Genomic DNA, 17,012 nt, shown 5'->3' with positions numbered 1-17,012 from the left:
GTGGGAGTTGATCCTGGGAATCCTGGATCACACCCTAAGCCAAAGGCAGATGCTCAACCACTGAGCCACCCAGGCATCCCCCACTATATTTTTTTTAAGTTTTTTTTCTCATATTTGAAATTTTTTTTACAAAGAGACACCTATGGATTCTAGTGAAATTAATTTTTTTGATGATGTGAAGTAATTTTTTTTTTTTTAAGATTTTATTTGAGAGATAGAGACAGCACGAGCAGTGGGGAGAGATACAAAAAAACAAAAACAAAACAAAAAAAAAAAAACAAAAACAAAAACAAAAACAAAAAAAAAAAAAAAAGAAGAAGAAGCAGATTCCCTGCTGAGTGGGAAGCCAGAGGCAGGGCTCACTCCCAAGACCCTGAGATCATGACCTGAGCCAAAGGCAGATGCTTAACTGATTGAGCCACCCAGAGGCCCCAGGATGAGAAGTAACTTTAATCATGACCCTTAGACAGGGGCAGCAGGAGTGTCTAAGTGTGGGGCCACCCTTAAGAGTAGCCTGGGTAAAAATTTTTTAAGGGAAGAAAACACAAAAGGCCCAACAATTAGTTTACAAAGTGATTGATGAAACATGAAAAACTGGAAACCTCACTAGTGATCCAATGAATGAAATCAAAGGAACAGACACACTTTTGTCTATCTGATTGGCAAACATGGAATGAATGACATGAAGTGGTTAGGGAAGGAGCAGTTTTAGTCAAACAGATTTACTATCTACACATTGGGTTAAGGCAGCATTCTCAGATCACAGATAATTCACCATTCTATATCCATCTTAATTGCACATAAAGAAAAAAATTTAAAAAAACAATTGCAGGGCAGCCCCGGTGGCGCAGCGGTTTAGCGCCGCCTGCAGCCCGGGGTGTGATCCTGGAGACCCGGGATCGAGTCCCACATCCGGCTCGCTGCATGGAGCCTGCTTCTCCCTCTGCCTGTGTCTCTGCCTCTCTCTCTCTCTGTCTCTATGAATAAATAAATAAAATCTTAAAAAAAAAAAATAAAAAAACAATTGCACATAAAGTTATAAAAACGCCTAAGTTAAAAAAAAAACACACCTAAGTTCCAGGGTTAAGAAAAGCAAACATTTCATGAACTATATCATTAAAAATGTCCAAAGAGGTCAGATCCATTAAAATACTCTGTTATGGGGCACCTGGATGGCTCAGTCAGTTAAGCGTCTGACTCTTGATTTCACTGTCATGAACTCAGGGTCGTGAGATAGAGCCCCCAGTTGGGCTCTGTGTTGACTGTAGAATCTACCTAAGATTCCCTCTCTCACTTTCCCTCTGCCCGCCCCCCACTCGTGTGCATGTGCACTCTCTCTCAATTAATTAACTAAAAATACTGTTAATTTTTTTATTATCACTATTATTTTCAAAAGAGGCCAGCTTTGGGTGGTGATAAGAGTCCCAACTGCAGGCTTCTTTCCTTGTTTTCCTCCCATAATTCCTCCACCCTCAAATACCCAACCCTGAGAGCCTCTCTTTCAAAACACTTTTTTTTAAAATAAATTTTTATTTATTATTTATGATCGTCACAGAGAGAGAGAGGCAGAGACATAGGCAGAGGGAGAAGCAGGCTCCATGCACTGGGAGCCCGACGTGGGATTCGATCCCGGGTCTCCAGGATCATGCCCTGGGCCAAAGGCAGGCGCCAAACCGCTGTGCCACCCAGTGATCCCTCTTTCAGAACACTTTTAACTACATCTTGTCCTTTGCTGTACACATTCATAAGATGCATTCTTTGCCAGACTCAACCTCCCTTCTTTTTCATTTTTTTAAGGACTCCATTTATTTATTTGATAGAGAGAGAGCTTGCAGAAGCAGGGGGAGCAGCAGGCAGAGGGAGAGGGAGAAACAGGCTCCCTGCTGAGCAGAGAGCCTGATGAGGGGCTCCATCCCAGGACCCGGAGATCATGACCGGAGCCAAAGGCAGATGCTCAACCAATCAAGCCACCGAGGCACCCCTCTTTTTCCTTTTTTTAAAAAAATTGTATTATTGAAGTATGATTGACATACAGTGATTAGTTTCAGGTGTACAACATAGTAATTCCATACGTTACACCAACTCCATTTTTTCAGCCCTTCATCCCAGCAGCTTATCCCTAGCCAGTCCTTCCTTTTCTGTTCCATTCATTTTCCTCATGGCCATGGCTATCTTAAGACCTCACCTTTGGGGGCGCCTGTGGATTCTGGGATCGAGACTCACATCGGACTCCCTGATCAGTGAAGAGCCTGCTTCTCCTTCTGCCTCTGCTACTCCCCCTGCTTGTGAGCTTGCTCCCTCTCTCGCTCTCTCTCTGTCAAATAAATAAATAAGTAAATCTTAAAAAAACGAAGACTTCGCATTTGGCCAGCAGACAGAAGAACTCTCTCAAATTCCCCATGTCTTCCCTTCAACTTCTCTGAATACATCCATCATCCATTAAAAAAATCTTTACCAAGTAACTGCTGTAGGCAGGCACTGGAATTGATTTGGGGGCTAGTGGAATAAAAACAAACATAGCACCTGCCTTTAAGAAATTTGGTAAGACAAAAAAAAAATTAAAAACAACAATGCAGGGGCACCTGGGTGGGACAGTGCGGCAAGCCTCCCAATTTTGGCTCAGGTGATGATCTCTGGTCCTGAGACAGAGCCCCATGTCAGGCTCCACGCTCAGCAGGGAGTGTGCTTAGGATTCTCTCTCCCTCTCCCTCTGTCTTCCCCAAATAAATAAGTAAATCTTAAAAACAAAAACCGCAATGCAGTTTGGTAAGTGTTCTGGCAGAAGTCAGTCCATGCAGTTTGGGAAACACAGTGTATGTACCTAATCCCAAACAGATTGATCAGTACCTGGGGCAGTGAAAAAGCCAGATTTGTAGGCTCCTCAGCAGGGCAGCCATGGCCATCAGCTCTACCCTGCTGGGCTTCAGAAGTCATTGCTCAGTCATTTATTTCCTTCTTAGATTTCACTTCCCCCCTTTCCCTCTGCTCCTTCCCCCTTATAACATCTTCAAGGATTGTCACGTCTCTCAGAACCTCCCTCATTTATTCCCTGTTTTCTCTCACTTTCACCCTGTTTTTTTGGGAAGGGAAACAGTAGTTGGTGCCACTCACACTGCCGTGGGAATGGAAGTAGGTACACGCTTCTGGAGGACATGGATCAAAAACCTGAACAATGTGAACACCCTTTGATCCAGCAATCCCATTTTCAGGAATTTATCCTAGGGAAAACATCATGAGTGTGTACAAAAATCTGTCATCAAAGACACACAAAGATGTCTATGAAAATACTTTGAAAACAAAGTACTGAAAACAATCTAAATGTCCATCCAAATGAGATAATAGCTTAAAAATTATGATGTAACACGGAAGATGATACTGCTGAGCACCTTAAAGCTATGCTATGATGCTATAAAAACATTCAGTTACATAGGAAAAGCTTCATGGCATATAGTTGAATAAAAAAAGGAGGGGACCAAATATTGAGAATAAGAATATATATATATACAGAGAGAGCAAGAGCAAGAGAGTGTGAGAATGAGCTCGAGCACAAGCACTAGACAACTTTAGCTAAAGCACTAGTGGCATAGTTTGGACAACTATTTATTCTTTATGAGCCTCAGTTTTCAAGCCTATAAAATGGGTATAATAAGAGCTATTTGATAGGGCTCCATAAGATAATGTATGTGAAGTACTTACCACAGTACCTGGCACATAATAAACTCTCAGAAGCATTTTTTTTAAAGATTTTATTTATTCATGATAGACATAGAGAGAGAGAGAGGCAGAGAAACAGGCAGAGGGAGAAGCAGGCTCCATGCAGGGAGCCCGATGTGGGACTCGATCCTGGGTCTCTAGGATCAGGCCCTGGGCTGAAGGCGGTGCTAAACCACTGAGCCACCAGGGCTGCCCAACTCTCAGAAGCATTAACAGTGGTTCGGCTCCTTGGTTTATTCATTCCATCAAGCATGTATTGAAAGCCCTTGAACTTGCTACTCTCTCTGGAACTTTGCTTGGTAAACCTCTATTTACTGTTCAAAATTCTGTTTAACTGTACTATGGTACTCTACCCCTCCTGCATTCTTCAAAATAAAAACACTAAATTTTGGGATCCCTGGGTGGCGCAGTGGTTTGGCGCCTGCCTTTGGCCCAGGGCGCGATCCTGGAGACCCAGGATCGAATCCCACATCGGGATCCCGGTGCATGGAGCCTGCTTCTCCCTCTGCCTGTGTCTCTGCCTCTCTCTTTCTCTCTCTCTCTGTGACTATTATAAAAAAAAATAAAATCTTTAAAAAAAAAAAACACTAAATTTTAAGCCCCCAAAATACATGTATGCAAAAATTTAAAAATACCTTTCATTTTACAAACATACAGTTGATCAAAAGAAACCAGACAAAAGAGTTGAAAGCAAGGACTCAAACAGATACTTGCGCATCAATGTTCATAGCAGTACTATGCATAATAGCTGCAAGGTGGAAACAACACAAATGTCCATTAATAGATGGATGAAGAAAGTGTACTATATACATACAATGGAATATTATTCAGCCTATAAAAGGAATGAAATTTTGATAGGGTATACAAATCCATCATTTTGATGGATGATCCCTGAAAACATCGTTAAGTGAAATAAGCCAATCATACAATACAAATTGGGAAAAAGGACAAATATTTTATGATTCCACTTATATGGGATACCTGGAATAGGAAAATTCATAGAAAGTAGATTGGAGGTGGGAAGGAGGCATGGGTATTGCAAATGGATAACCATGATGGGTGTACATTATGAATGTACTTAATGCCACTGAATTAGTCGCTTAAAATGGTTAAAACAGCAGGGCGGAGCACACCTAAAGGGCTCAGTTGGTTGAGCGTTTGCCTTCAATTCAGGTCATGATCTTAGGGTCCTAGGATCAAGTCCCACATTGGGCTCCCTGCTCACTGGGGAGTCTGCTTCTCCCTCTACCCCTCCCCAGTGCTTGTGCTCTCTCTTTCACGCCCTTGCTGTCTCTCAAAGTTTTTTTAAAAACCATCTAGAAATGGTTAAAGTGGTAAATTTATGTGTATTTCACAATAAGACTTGGAAAGAAGAATAAGTCAGATGGCTTGATTCCATTCATACAACGTGCAAAAACAAAACTCATCTATGGTAACAGAAGTCATAATAGTGTCTATGCTTTGTAAATTAGTGCCTGGAAGAGAACATGAGGGGGGGGTGGCTTTGGGATCATTTTCTATTTCTTTATCTGAGTGCTGGCTCTATTGGTGTGTTGGTGAAAACCACTGAACTCTTATGAATTTGCCTCGTCTGCCTTTTTTATACTTCAATCAATAAATAGTTCGTCAGAAAACAACAAAATCCTAACATGTCTTTTGAAGAAAAAAATTTTTTAAGACTTATTTATTTTGGAGAGAGAGAAAGAGCAAGGGGGAGGGGCAAAGGGAGAGGAAGAGTTCCAAGCCGACTCCCCGCTAAATCTGGAAGCCCCTTGGGGGGACTCAATCTCATGACCCTGAGATCATAACCTGAGCTGAAACCTTATTTATTCATGAGAGACACAGAAAGAGAGAGAGGCAGAGAGAAGCAGAGGGAGAAGCAGGCTCCATGCAGGGAGCCCCGATGCGGGACTCGATCCCAGGACTCCAGGATCACGCCATGGGCCGAAGGCAGGTGCTAAACCGCTGAGCCATCCAGGGATCCCCACCTCGAAAGAATTTTAATTGCAATATCCGGCTACGTTTTTGGAGCTGAGCCTTTTTTTTTTCTTTCTGGGCTTCTTTTCTTGGGCCTTAAGTCTGCGCTGAATCTGTGCCTTCTTTGAAATGCTTTCTCGCCTTATTTACCAAGGTCTCACACTACCTGGGGCCGCAATCTTGGACCACCCGAATGGTGACTAAATGGCCCCGTCTTCTTACTAGCCCTGAGTTGAACTTTTGGAGGTCAGAGAGCCCAGTCCCTACTGATCTCGCTAACCAGGAGCTCAAGGCGCGTTACAGAGCGATAATAAACCCAACCAGCCCGGGAGGCTGGGAGAAAGGCCGGAAGAACACGCCGGGACGAGGCAAGCGCCGCTCACGTTCTGCCCGGCTCTGCCAGCACGCGGGTCTTCCAGACGCGAAGCCACGCCTTCTCCCAAGCACCTCCCCAACTCCATGTGGCCCCGCCCCTCACTCAGGGGCTCTTTAGGCCCCGCCCACTGAGCGTGGCCCCGCCCCAGAAGGGCGCTGATTCCGCCAACAATAACCCCGCCCCTCCTTCCGCTGAGAAACCTGTCCCTATTGAAGAATACGCTTACGTCAGCCCGCCTTACGTAGACTTACGCCATCAGTGCACAGCGCGGAGGCGGGACTTCCTGTCTCTGATTAAAACAGCTTCCGGGAGAAGCCGGAAGAGACGGGACCCTGGACAGAATCGGGGATACCAGCCCCTCCCCCGGCCCCTACGGAAAGGTGAGTCCATGGGCCGTCCTAGCGAAGTCAAAACACTTAGTCTGGCCGTTTCAGGTGAGGAACGCCTTCCCTATCCAAGCACAGTACCGGTTCAGTCCTCCTTTAATTTCCCATGACTCCCCGCGCCCTCAAGCCCCGCCCCCAGGCCCCCAGCCCCGCCCCGAAGTTTGAGGGGTGTGGATGGTTTGTGGCCCCCTCACGGGTCTCTACCCCTTACGGGCCGGGAGAATTGAGCTTGGCGGCCAGGGACCAGGCAGCCTTTCTCTCGGGTGGGTCCACGGACTCCTCTCCAGCCCCGCGGGAATAGGGCCGCCCCACGCGGAGCCTTCGCCTCAGAAAAGGCAGGGTCGGGACCCCTCCTCACCGCGCGGTCCGGGTCGCCCACAGACTGAGAAGACAGCAAAGGCCTCTGAGGCAGGAGACCTGGGGTCCTGCCTGGCCCCTGCCCACGAAAGTGCCGTGTGTCTGTGCCAGTCGTTTTCGCTTCTATTCGCTGCAATTTCCTTTTCTGTAAATCAGGGTCGGTGACATTAACCTTCTTACCATTAGGGGCTAGTTGTGGAAGCGATAAGTAATTGCTACCATTTATTTATTGAATCACTGCAATGTGCCAGACACTGTGCTAAGTATTTTGCTTCGATGATTTCCCGTCACCGTCAAAACAACCTTATGAGGTAGGTACTATTTTTAACCCCATTTTACTGATGAAAAAGCTGAGGCCCTGAGAAAGTTGTCCGAGGTTACAGAGCTAGTAAGAGGCAAGGCTGGGATTATAATTAGGCTTTTTGTTTTTTGGTGGTTTTGTTTTTTGTTTTTTGTTTTTTGTTTTTACTCCAGGGCCCATGTTCTAAATAAGGATGTGGAAGCTATTGAGATGTTGATATGTCCCACAAGTATTCTTTTAGCAGCTACTATAGCATTATACTGAGCACTAGGGTACATAAAAAAATACATGGTGATCCTTGTCTTCCAGAAGCCTAGTAGGGAGAGATGGACAGGTAGATAAGTATAATGAGGTTTTTATAGGTATTGTGAGGATAGTCTATTAATGATAATCATTGGATTGGATTTGCCTGGGGACAGCTGTGAAAGCCGCACATTCTCCAAGGGAAAGAGAAGGTACTCTAAGGAGCAAGCCCAGGTCCTTCTTGCCTTTCTAAGAAATTGCCAAGGGAAACCTATACAGTACATGAGGAGAGAGAGGGATATGGTTTGTGAGAGCTGTTTTGGAATCTTTTCCAGATCCTTTCCACTTAGGTGGTGGTTTTGCCGTTGTGAACCTGTGGTGACCCAGGAGGGTAGTGTTTCTCGTGCCTGTCCTCCTTTGCTCCCTAGGACTTTCAGAAGAGTTTCAGAGGTGGGCAGACAACAGTGCCTGCTGCATAATGTCTGCTGCTGGCCCCTACAGATGTGTCCTTTTGGGATGGTCTATGCTTCTGACGGAAAATTAAATTTTTGGTTCTTGACATCAGAACCTGAATACGTGACCGTGAATGAGGTAGGGTTCAAATGAGACATTCTGGCAAGAGTGGCTGCACTATGCCTCCAGAAGACCCTAAAATAAAACATTTCATAGTTTTTGGTCTTTCTGAAGCCACCTTGGAGGCTTCTCAGGGGGGCATCATTGCTAGACCAAGTGATAGAAATCCCAGAGGAGGGATCCCTGGGTGGCGCAGCGTTTTGGCGGCTGCCTTTGGCCCAGGGCGTGATCCTGGAGACCCGGGATCGAATCCCACGTCGGGCTCCCGGTGCATGGAGCCTGCTTCTCCCTCTGCCTGTGTCTCTGCCTCTCTCTCTCTCTCTCTCTCTCTGTGACTATCATAAAATTAAAAAAAAAAAAAGAAAAAAGAAAAAAGAAATCCCAGAGGAACTGAGGGCGCAAAAAAGCAAAAAAATTTTCCCCCACCTACAAAAAAACAACAGCCAGTTGCAGCAGCAGTCACCAAACAAAGCCACGAGGTTTTCCTGGTGATCCGTGCTCACTGGGAGCTTGAAATGTGAGAGGGGGAAGATGTGGAACCTGAAAGCTAGTGTCTCACAATAGAGGCAAAGGGTTAAGTCCTTAGCTTTAGGTTGGAGGTCCAGAGGTAGGACGGTTTGTTCTCCCTTCTACAGGACACCGAATTCTATTTTCTTTCAGCACTGGGTCAGTTAGGACCTAAACAAACTAGGAACCTGGTTGCAACCCTATATACCCTGCTGATGTTATGCCCCCCTTTGTTCCTGCAGTGTCGACCCAGTCAGCAGCCAGGCCATGGAGCTCTCTGATGTCACCCTCATTGAGGGTGTGGGTAATGAGGTGACTGTGGTGGCAGGTGTGGTGGTGCTGATTCTAGCCTTGGTCCTAGCTTGGCTTTCTACCTACGTAGCAGACAGCGGTAGCAACCAGCTCCTGGGCACCATTGTGTCAGCTGGAGACTCATCCGTCCTCCACCTGGGGCATGTGGACCATCTAGTAGCAGGCCAAGTCACCCCAGAGCCAGCTGAACTCCCCCATCCATCAGAGAGTAATGATGAGAAGGCTGAAGAGGCTGGCGAAGGTGGGGGAGACTCCACAGGGGAGCCTGGAGCTGGGGGTGGTATTGAGCCGAGCCTTGAGCATCTGCTTGACATCCAAGGCCTGCCCAAAAGACAAGCGGGCCCAGAAAGCAGCAGTCCAGAGGCCCCCCTGAGATCTGAGGATAGCAGCTGCCTCCCTCCCAGCCCTGGCCTCATCAGTGTGCGGCTCAAATTCCTCAATGACACCGAGGAGCTGGCCGTGGCCAGGCCGGAGGATACTGTGGGTGCCCTGAAGAGGTGAGTGGACTGGAGAGTGGGAGGCTGCTCATACCCTATGCCCTCAGCCCTTGGTCACCCAAGAGGAGGCTGGTACCCACCTGGGAGTGGCAGGGATCTATCAGGTCCAGCCCCCACTAGGGGTGGATGGGATCCTTCTCAGAAACTCACCCTTCAGTTCTTCCCTCATTGTCCTGTTTTGTTGGTCCCGGCCTGCTTGCCTTCTCATTCCTCGCCTTGTCTTTCCTTCTCTCTCTCCCTCATCCTTCCAGTAAATACTTTCCTGGACAAGAGAGCCAGATGAAACTGATCTACCAGGGCCGTCTGCTGCAGGACCCAGCCCGCACACTGCGTTCCCTGAACATTACCGACAACTGTGTGATTCACTGCCACCGCTCACCCCCAGGGTCAGCTGTTCCAGGCCCTTCAGCCTCCTTGGCCCCCTCCTCAGCCACCGAACCCCCCAGCCTTGGCGTCAGTGTGGGCAGCCTCATGGTGCCTGTGTTCGTGGTGCTGTTGGGCGTGGTCTGGTACTTCCGTATCAATTACCGCCAGTTCTTCACAGCACCTGCCACTGTCTCCCTGGTGGGGGTCACGGTCTTCTTTAGTTTCCTAGTATTTGGGATGTATGGACGATAAGGACATAGGGGGAAATGAAAGGCATGGTCTTCCTCCTTAATGGCCTCCCCCTTTCCTGGCCAGAGCTGGGCCCAAGGGCTTGGGAGGGGAAGGGTGGAAAGGATGTGGTGGGTCCTCCTCCCTAGGACATAGGAAGCAGGTACAGGGCCTCCCCTCCACGTCTACGAGGGTACAGACATCCCACCTCTGTGCAAGCACAACTCAGGTAGAAACAAGGATGTCATCATCTTTCACTTTTTAGGGTCCTAAAGTTCAGAGCTGAGCTGGTGGCCCAGCTCAGCGGGGAGCCAGGGCTCCAAGGATTCCCTCCCAGCTGTGGCCCTAGCTCTTTTCATTGTCCTGCATGTCTGCTCCTCAGTACCCAGGGCTGCCTGCCAGGGCAGCTCAGCATGGCCCCAGCATACTTCTGTAGGGAGCCTGGAGTAGTTTTCTGTTTCTTAAGGGAATATCCATCTTTTGAGACTAAAGTCACACAGCAGGAATGAAGGTTGTGTCAGCTTTCTGTGTAGGCACCTAGCCGCCTCTACCTTCTCCCTCCACCCCGTAGCAGGAATAGGGTGTTCTCTGTGTTCTGGATAGTTTCCAGTGTTCTCCCCTTTTTTCAAAGCACTTTGCTTGTATTTTTTTTTTTTTTAAATAGTCCTTTATAGAGCTCAGTCAGGAAGGGGATTGGGGCACAAAGCCAAGCCCCCAGCATTGGGAGAGGCCAAGCCACAGCTGCTGCTACCCTAGGCCTAAGGCTGTAAGCAAGAGACAGCTCTGGCCCTCAGCCAGTGTCCTACCCTGCCCAACTCCAAGGACGAGCTCTGGGTATGGAGCCCTGGGCCCCAGGCCCTTGCCTCTGGGGTTCTTGGATGGAGGGTCAGTGTTTGTGACTAAATAAAGTTCCATTTTGTGGCTGTAAAGCCTCTTTTCTGTGATGTTAAGAGAATGGCTTTGCTCTGCCCCCATCAACATGGTAATGAGGGTGGGTAGGCCGGGCTACCAATGGGAGATGCAGTTTATTTACACCAGCAGCCATGGGGGCAGGGGAAATACACAGCGTTTACAAAGTTAGCTACCTGTACAGGATGGATTACATATGCAAAAATAAAAATCTCAAGACCACAGGACAGCGTGAGCCCCACCCCCCTCCCCCAATGACCCCAGCATGCGGTAATGCCAGGCGGGTGGCCCCTGGGCATGCGGGGGGGAGTGATGCATGGAAGGAAAAGCCACCGGCCATGGAAATTAGTACAGAACCCCCCCACACACACTCAGACACATGATAGGATACAGGGTGGACGACACCTAGCCGGGGTGGGAAGGATGGGAATTGAAACCCACACAGCCTGCTGTTAGAGGGGAGTGGAGAGCTCCTAGCCCCTGTTCAACTACATGGTAGGGGGGCACACTCTCCCCAGAAGGAAAGGGGTTTGCTCCCTCAGGGTCCCTGCTGGACCAAGCCCATCACTTACCCAGCTTGGGCAGGGGGCTCTGCCCTGAGGGTGGGCTAAGGAACAATGGGGAAGTGGATGTGGACAAACCAGTTCCCAAACTACTTCCCACTTCTCCCTCCTCCAAGCAGAGGGGGGGGAAAGGGAGAGGCCAGAGGGGAAAGGGTATGGTAGGGCCTGAGCTGCAGCTGCCTCTCAGAAGGGAGAATGGCCCTTGACCTTCCCCCCTTCACCTTCAGCCACTCCCAAGACTTCATTTGGAAGCAGGCTGGAGGCTGGCTGAAATCCTCCTTTCCCTCTGGCTTCCCCTTAGAGGGAGAAGACTATGGAGGGTCAAGAACAGAGGAGCCCAGGCCCCAGGATTTATTCTAACTCCTGCCAAAATTTGTTTGGCTTTTTAAAAAATAATCACAATTCTTGGGTTAAAAACCAATTTGTAACCAGGCATCAGCCACAATCGGAACCCCCCTGGTGGGGGGTGGGGTGGGGTGATTGGGGTTCCAGACGGTACTGCAGCCCTATCTCTTGTTGTTCCCTTAACCCTCTAGGGTCCCTAACCCAAATCAGTCCGACCAGTCCTGGGTACTAGCTACCCAAATGTGGGATGGCTCCTCCTGGGAAGAGGGCAGGGTTCACATCCAGCAAATGCCAGAGAACATGGCTCAGGGTCAACTCCATCCCTGTGTCAGTCAGCTCTGCTCCCAGCCCAGACTGTAGTCCTCCAGCTTGGCTCTTGGGAGTGATGGTGCCCATGTGGAGGTGGAACAGTACATCTCTTCGGGATGTAGACCAGGCAGGTGGGCACACTGGCATGGTAGTCCCACAGAGGGGTGATGCCTAGGCATGATGCCCCTTCCCCCTCCACTGACAACCCAGAGCACAGAGACTAGCCTCTTCCCACCCCAACTCCTAGCAAAGGGGGAGAGGGAAAAGATTAGGATTTTCCTCAGAGCCCCAAACCACAAGTACAGAATAAATAACTTAAAAGCGGCTAAGGAAGGGGAAACAGGGCAGGCGTTGGAGGCAGGAGCATCGAGAGAGGAACTGAAGCTGGGCAAGGTGAAGGAGGGGGGTAGCAAGCAGCAGTTGGGAACTTGGACTGCCCTGCTAGGGCAGTGGGGCAGGGTAGGCGGGAGGAACATGGGGCCACCCCAGGAGGGTGAGGCTGGGCCCCTTCCTGGGGCAGGGAATGAGGTAAGAAAACATTTCAAATAAAGCAGCACCGTTCCCTCTCACCTTGGGGCCCCACTCCTCACCAGCCCTGGGTCAGGGAGGAAAGGTAGGGTGGGGGGGGGGGGAGTCATTTTGATACACAGCTCCCTCTTCCTACCCTCCCCTTGCCCATTCCTTGAAGCTGTAGAGGCTGGAGGCCCTTTCCTGGCACCCAACAACAAAAGGACAGCTCCTGCTGCCAAGGAGGCCCCTGGGGACTGAGGGGAAAGGGCTGCCCCTGTGCGGGGCAGGGAAGGCGGTGGCAGTTCTGGACGCCCACCTCAGCAGACAGCTTGCTGTGCCTGCCTACCCCTGGGATTGGGGGCGTTGGATAGGATTCTGCACACAGACAGGACACGCCCAGCCCTGCCCCTCAGCTCCAAGCACCGGACCCATTCACATTGCTGAGGGCAGCTGGGGGAGGCCCCCTCCAGGCTCAGCTGCCAACCCACAGCCTCCCGGGTAGCCACAATGCTCCTCGGCAGGGCTTAGTCCAGTTCCTGGGGTGGGGGGCAGGCAGTGCCCTGGCACAGTGCCCAGGTCAGGCCCCTGGCCTAGCTGGACATCCAGTAACTCACAGAATAAATAGGAAAACTGCCTCCCACCAAACTTATGTCCAAGGCATAATATGTCCAGGTCTGAGTCCTGCATGCCAAGGGGTCATGCTCCATCACAGAGGACCCTGACACCCCCCAGGGGCGCATATTTGGATCCTCTGCCTGCCTGGCCCACCAAGCTTCCCAAGCCCAAACCCCCAGCAGCCGTCCATTTGCCAGGCTTTGCCACCTGGGTGGGGGTTGGGAGAGAGGGCTCTGCTCAGCCAATGGCTATCCCTTGCACCCAAGTCAGTTGATGTCATCGTAGATGCTGGGCGTTGGGGGTGCCGGTGGCTTTGGCTTCTTCTTCTTGTTGGAGCCTAGGCTGGAGGCAGTCCCTACCAGGCTCAGATGGGATTTCTTTTTCTTAGTTTTCCGTGACTCGGAGCTGTTGGTACCTAAAGAGAAAGAGGCACCAGGGATGAGGGCTGGGCTGTGTGAGGTAACACAGGTGTCCCCACAACCCCAGCTTTGAGCAGACAGCCTATGGGGCCCGCATGTATCACCTACCTAGACCCCATCCCTGATTCTCACTCGTCTTGGAGGAGCCTGAATCAGAGGGTGAAAGGTCAGAGGAGCCGTCCCACTGAAGCCGGCTGATCAGGGCCTGGCTGTCAGTCATGTCAAAGCTGTCATTATCCAGGGAACTCTCGACCTCTGGGAGGACGCTGGAAGAAAAGAGGGAGCACAGAAGGGGTTCAGGGCTACCCATCATCATCCTACTTTTCCCTGGCCTACCACCCTGCCAGGAGGGTCCCTTACGCTGAGGGTCCAAGGAAATAAATCCGCACGGCTCGCCGCTGCTCATCTGTGTGCTGGGGGCAGCGCAGGGACCTAGTGGGAAGACAACCACTTAAGACTCTAACAAAGCAAGAAGGGTCTGAGGAACTCAGGTGAGACCCCTTCCCTCAGCAGAGGTGGGAGGAATAGACAGACGGGGAAGGGATAAACAGAGTGCCCCCAGATTGTGGCCTAAGGCCTGACCATCAGAGGAGGGAGGGGAAGGGTGGGAGCCCCATTGCTCAAGTCCAAGGGTACTCCCGACCCAAGCCCAGGGTGAGTGTGCAGGAGGGCCCCCTGGCCCCCTTTCTAGGTTCTGAGCTCACCTTGTGCACATCTTCTTGGTGTGTTCAGAAATCACCCCACATTGCTGGAAGAGGAATATAAGCTGAAAGGAGGGATGGAGGGGAGCCTACTCTAGACCCTAGACATTCTCTTCTGTACAAATGCTACATCGCAGGAGCAGCAACGGCCCCAAGGTGTCCAGAACAGCCTGTCCCAGACCACCGCTGGCCAGAAAACCTAATTCCAGAGAGAGGGAGCTATGTGGCCCTGACTGCTGTCACATAGTCATGACCACTCCTCCTCCAGAGACATGACCACTGCCTGCGACTCCAGCCCACTCCCAAGGGCTTCCCCTTCCCTGGTCTCTCACCGTGGTGAGCAGGTTACGCAGCTCGTCCGGCCCCAGGGTCTCGTAGCTGATCCCAGTTGAGTTGTTATACTGGGGAAAAACAAAGGTACAGGTCAGCCCAAGAGGGAGGGGGAAGGGCCCAACGGGGGTGGGGAACCAGTCCCTCTCACCCTTCTCTACATGGGAGGGCCCTGGGACTACCCAGCAGTTTGCTAGTGATTCTTCCCATCCCACCTGTGCATCAGGGAGGGGCTGAGACCCAGCAATCACAAGAATATGCAAGATCTCAATATCCCATCTAGTGCTTCAGGCCATCAGGATTCTGATCCCCCCACCTGTCCAAATCCCGCTCAACTCACAACAAAGAAAACAAGAGAGAACCTGAGAGGGGCAGTACCTACTCACCTTAAAAGGATCCGAATTGCTAAGTTCCCCTGAAGAAGAAAAAAGAAGGGGAAGGGTGTTTGATGCAGAGGTACAGACAGAGAACCCTGAAAATAACCAGAGAGGAAGTGGGGGTGACAGAAGGATCACAGGCCCTCCCTCGATCATCCCCCTGTCCCCTAAGCCCCCCACCTCCACCCTCCAACAATGAGTCCCTAAAGACACAGCTAAGATCATCCCCATTGTTTAAGCCCCACTCACCATTTTTGTGTTTTAAAGACTTGGATCTTCGAGGGGAATTGGGGTTCTGGAATGGGAGATACCACAGCTTTGGGGAAAGGGTAACGATAAGGGGGAGCCGAGAACCCAGGGAAGGAAAAAAGATTTGACAAAGAAACATCCTCAAATTCCTACTCTTGCTCCCCAGTAAGAGGCCCACCTACCCGTATTTCCTCCTCCCCTACTCCCACCAAGGCCTCCGTGGCCCTCCTGCCCACCACAGACACCCTCATCCCGAAACCCAGAGAGGCACCCGATGACCTCAGACTTGAGTCAAGATACCCGAGGACTCCCTGCCCATAAGGGAGGGTATCCGTCCTTTGCCCCAATTGCCCTCATGCTCGCCCGGCTCTCACCTTGTCCGATTTTCTCTTCTTGGCTGTGTAGGACAAAAAAGAAAGGAGAGGATCATCTTAAGCCTTCAATCTAAGGACCCCTACAGAAAAGCACAAAGCTACATTCTCCCCTTCTCATTCAATATAACGACCTGTGACCCTTACATACCCAATTCTTGCTTGTCTGCCTCACCCTGATGGGCTGCATCCCCCTGTCCCCCCAGCCAGTTTCCCCAAATCCCCAAACACCTTTCTTCTCTGAGCCATAGGACCAGTCGTTGTCATTGATGTCATCATTATCCTCTTGGTCACTCTCTGACTTGTTCATATTGTTGCTATTGGCAATCCTACCAACGGAAGGGAAGAGAAAGGGTCAAGACAGCCACCTCTCTCTGCCCCCAACCACAGAGGCCAAGCACGAGCCACCCTCTGTGCCCCACCAATGCCCCTGGGGGACTACACCATGCCACAAGTTACAAGAGGTGGGACCAGCATCTCTGGTTCTAGCGGAGAGAGACGCCCTCACCGGCGGTTGGCGATGCGGCTGCTGTTCCGGCCCATTCCCAGGCACTTCTCCAGATGGGGAGCGAAGCGAGAGGCAGCAATACTACGGCTGCAATTGGGGCAGACACACTCCTTGCTCTTCCACTGGTTGAAAACCTGTCCAAAGATGTCCAACCCCGGCTGGTCCACGATCTCTGGGGACAGGAGAGGCGTGGCGATCAGGGCAGGCAGGGGACCCTCACCTCTTGTCTCCCGCCCATGGCCCCATGGCCTCTTGAAACCCCCTGCCTGGGCTCACAGGAGCCCCAGGTACTACGTCTGGTGCAGTTTCCAGAGGAGGAACTTGCAAGTATCCCCGGGACAGGGGCCGGATGGCTCTCCTTCAACCCTGAAGCTCACCAAAATCCTTCATGCTATCAGGGTCCGTGTCGTCCAGGAAGAAGTAGCCACACTTGACAGCCCGGTGTACCTCAAAGCAGAATCCCAAACAAGAATCCTCGACCAGGTCCGCGTATATCTCCTGAGCGATGGCCTGGGCCCAGGGGAGAACATCCACGGTCAGGAGTCTTGGCCCCCTGGACTGAGAGCAACTCTCACCAACCAAATCTGCCAACTCGCCCTGGCCAAAAATAATGCTTTCTTTGCCATTTTCCCCATCTTGACTTCGCATCCTTTCTTCTTCCGGAGCCTTGGGCCTTTTCAGCTGGCTATTCCCTTTAAGGAACCAGGCTGACTACCCAAATTCCTCTTTGGTGTGAACGCCAGATATAGCGACGTAGAGACATCAAGAGAAAGAACTAGAGGCACACGTGGGGGAGCCCTCACCTCTAGTTTGCTGTTATCCAGGCCAGACAAAGACATTTCCTCCATTTTCATTTGTAAACTCTTGTGGAGACGGCGCTCTGACTGCTCATAGCACAGCGGGCGGCAACACGGCTGCACACATGGGGGTGGGGGGATGTTGGTGTGAGTCCAAGACACCTCTGGAGAC

The 17,012-nt window shown here is 50.6% G+C and overlaps 2 protein-coding genes across 11 annotated transcripts; one reads left to right on the top strand and one right to left on the bottom strand.

The window, feature by feature from the left end:
* Window positions 1–6,301: 6,301 nt before the first annotated feature.
* TMUB2 (transmembrane and ubiquitin like domain containing 2) lies at window positions 6,302–10,766 on the top strand. 7 transcript variants are annotated; one of them, XM_025439762.3, is made up of 4 exons: window positions 6,302–6,447; window positions 6,997–7,121; window positions 8,677–9,243; window positions 9,495–10,766. In XM_025439762.3, the coding sequence occupies exons 2-4, from the start codon at window positions 7,087–7,089 to the stop codon at window positions 9,859–9,861; spliced, it is 969 nt and encodes a 322-aa protein (XP_025295547.1). In that variant the 5' UTR covers window positions 6,302–6,447; window positions 6,997–7,086; the 3' UTR covers window positions 9,862–10,766. The 7 variants fall into 7 exon arrangements, with proteins under 7 accessions (XP_025295547.1, XP_025295552.1, XP_025295548.1 ...); XM_025439763.3 differs by having other exon boundaries at window positions 6,367–6,501; XM_025439765.3 differs by lacking the exon at window positions 6,302–6,447 and adding an exon at window positions 7,783–7,945 and having other exon boundaries at window positions 6,581–7,121.
* Window positions 10,767–10,843: 77 nt separating this feature from the next.
* ATXN7L3 (ataxin 7 like 3) lies at window positions 10,844–16,951 on the bottom strand. Of its 4 annotated transcripts, none has more exons than XM_025439755.3 (12): window positions 16,847–16,951; window positions 16,421–16,553; window positions 16,044–16,215; window positions 15,767–15,864; window positions 15,539–15,561; window positions 15,165–15,231; window positions 14,925–15,010; window positions 14,541–14,609; window positions 14,212–14,255; window positions 13,868–13,939; window positions 13,616–13,773; window positions 10,844–13,503 (listed from the first exon to the last, which is right to left on the bottom strand). In XM_025439755.3, exons 1-12 carry the CDS (start codon window positions 16,895–16,897, stop codon window positions 13,355–13,357), a joined length of 1,122 nt encoding a protein of 373 aa, XP_025295540.3. In that variant the 5' UTR covers window positions 16,898–16,951; the 3' UTR covers window positions 10,844–13,354. The 4 variants fall into 4 exon arrangements, with proteins under 4 accessions (XP_025295540.3, XP_025295544.3, XP_025295543.3 ...); XM_025439759.3 differs by having other exon boundaries at window positions 14,925–14,953; XM_025439758.3 differs by having other exon boundaries at window positions 15,165–15,210.
* Window positions 16,952–17,012: the final 61 nt, after the last annotated feature.

This window comes from Canis lupus, chromosome 9 (assembly GCF_003254725.2).
Source record: "Canis lupus dingo isolate Sandy chromosome 9, ASM325472v2, whole genome shotgun sequence".
Classification (NCBI taxonomy): domain Eukaryota; kingdom Metazoa; phylum Chordata; class Mammalia; order Carnivora; family Canidae; genus Canis; species Canis lupus.
This window is presented reverse-complemented; position numbering and strand designations above follow the sequence as displayed.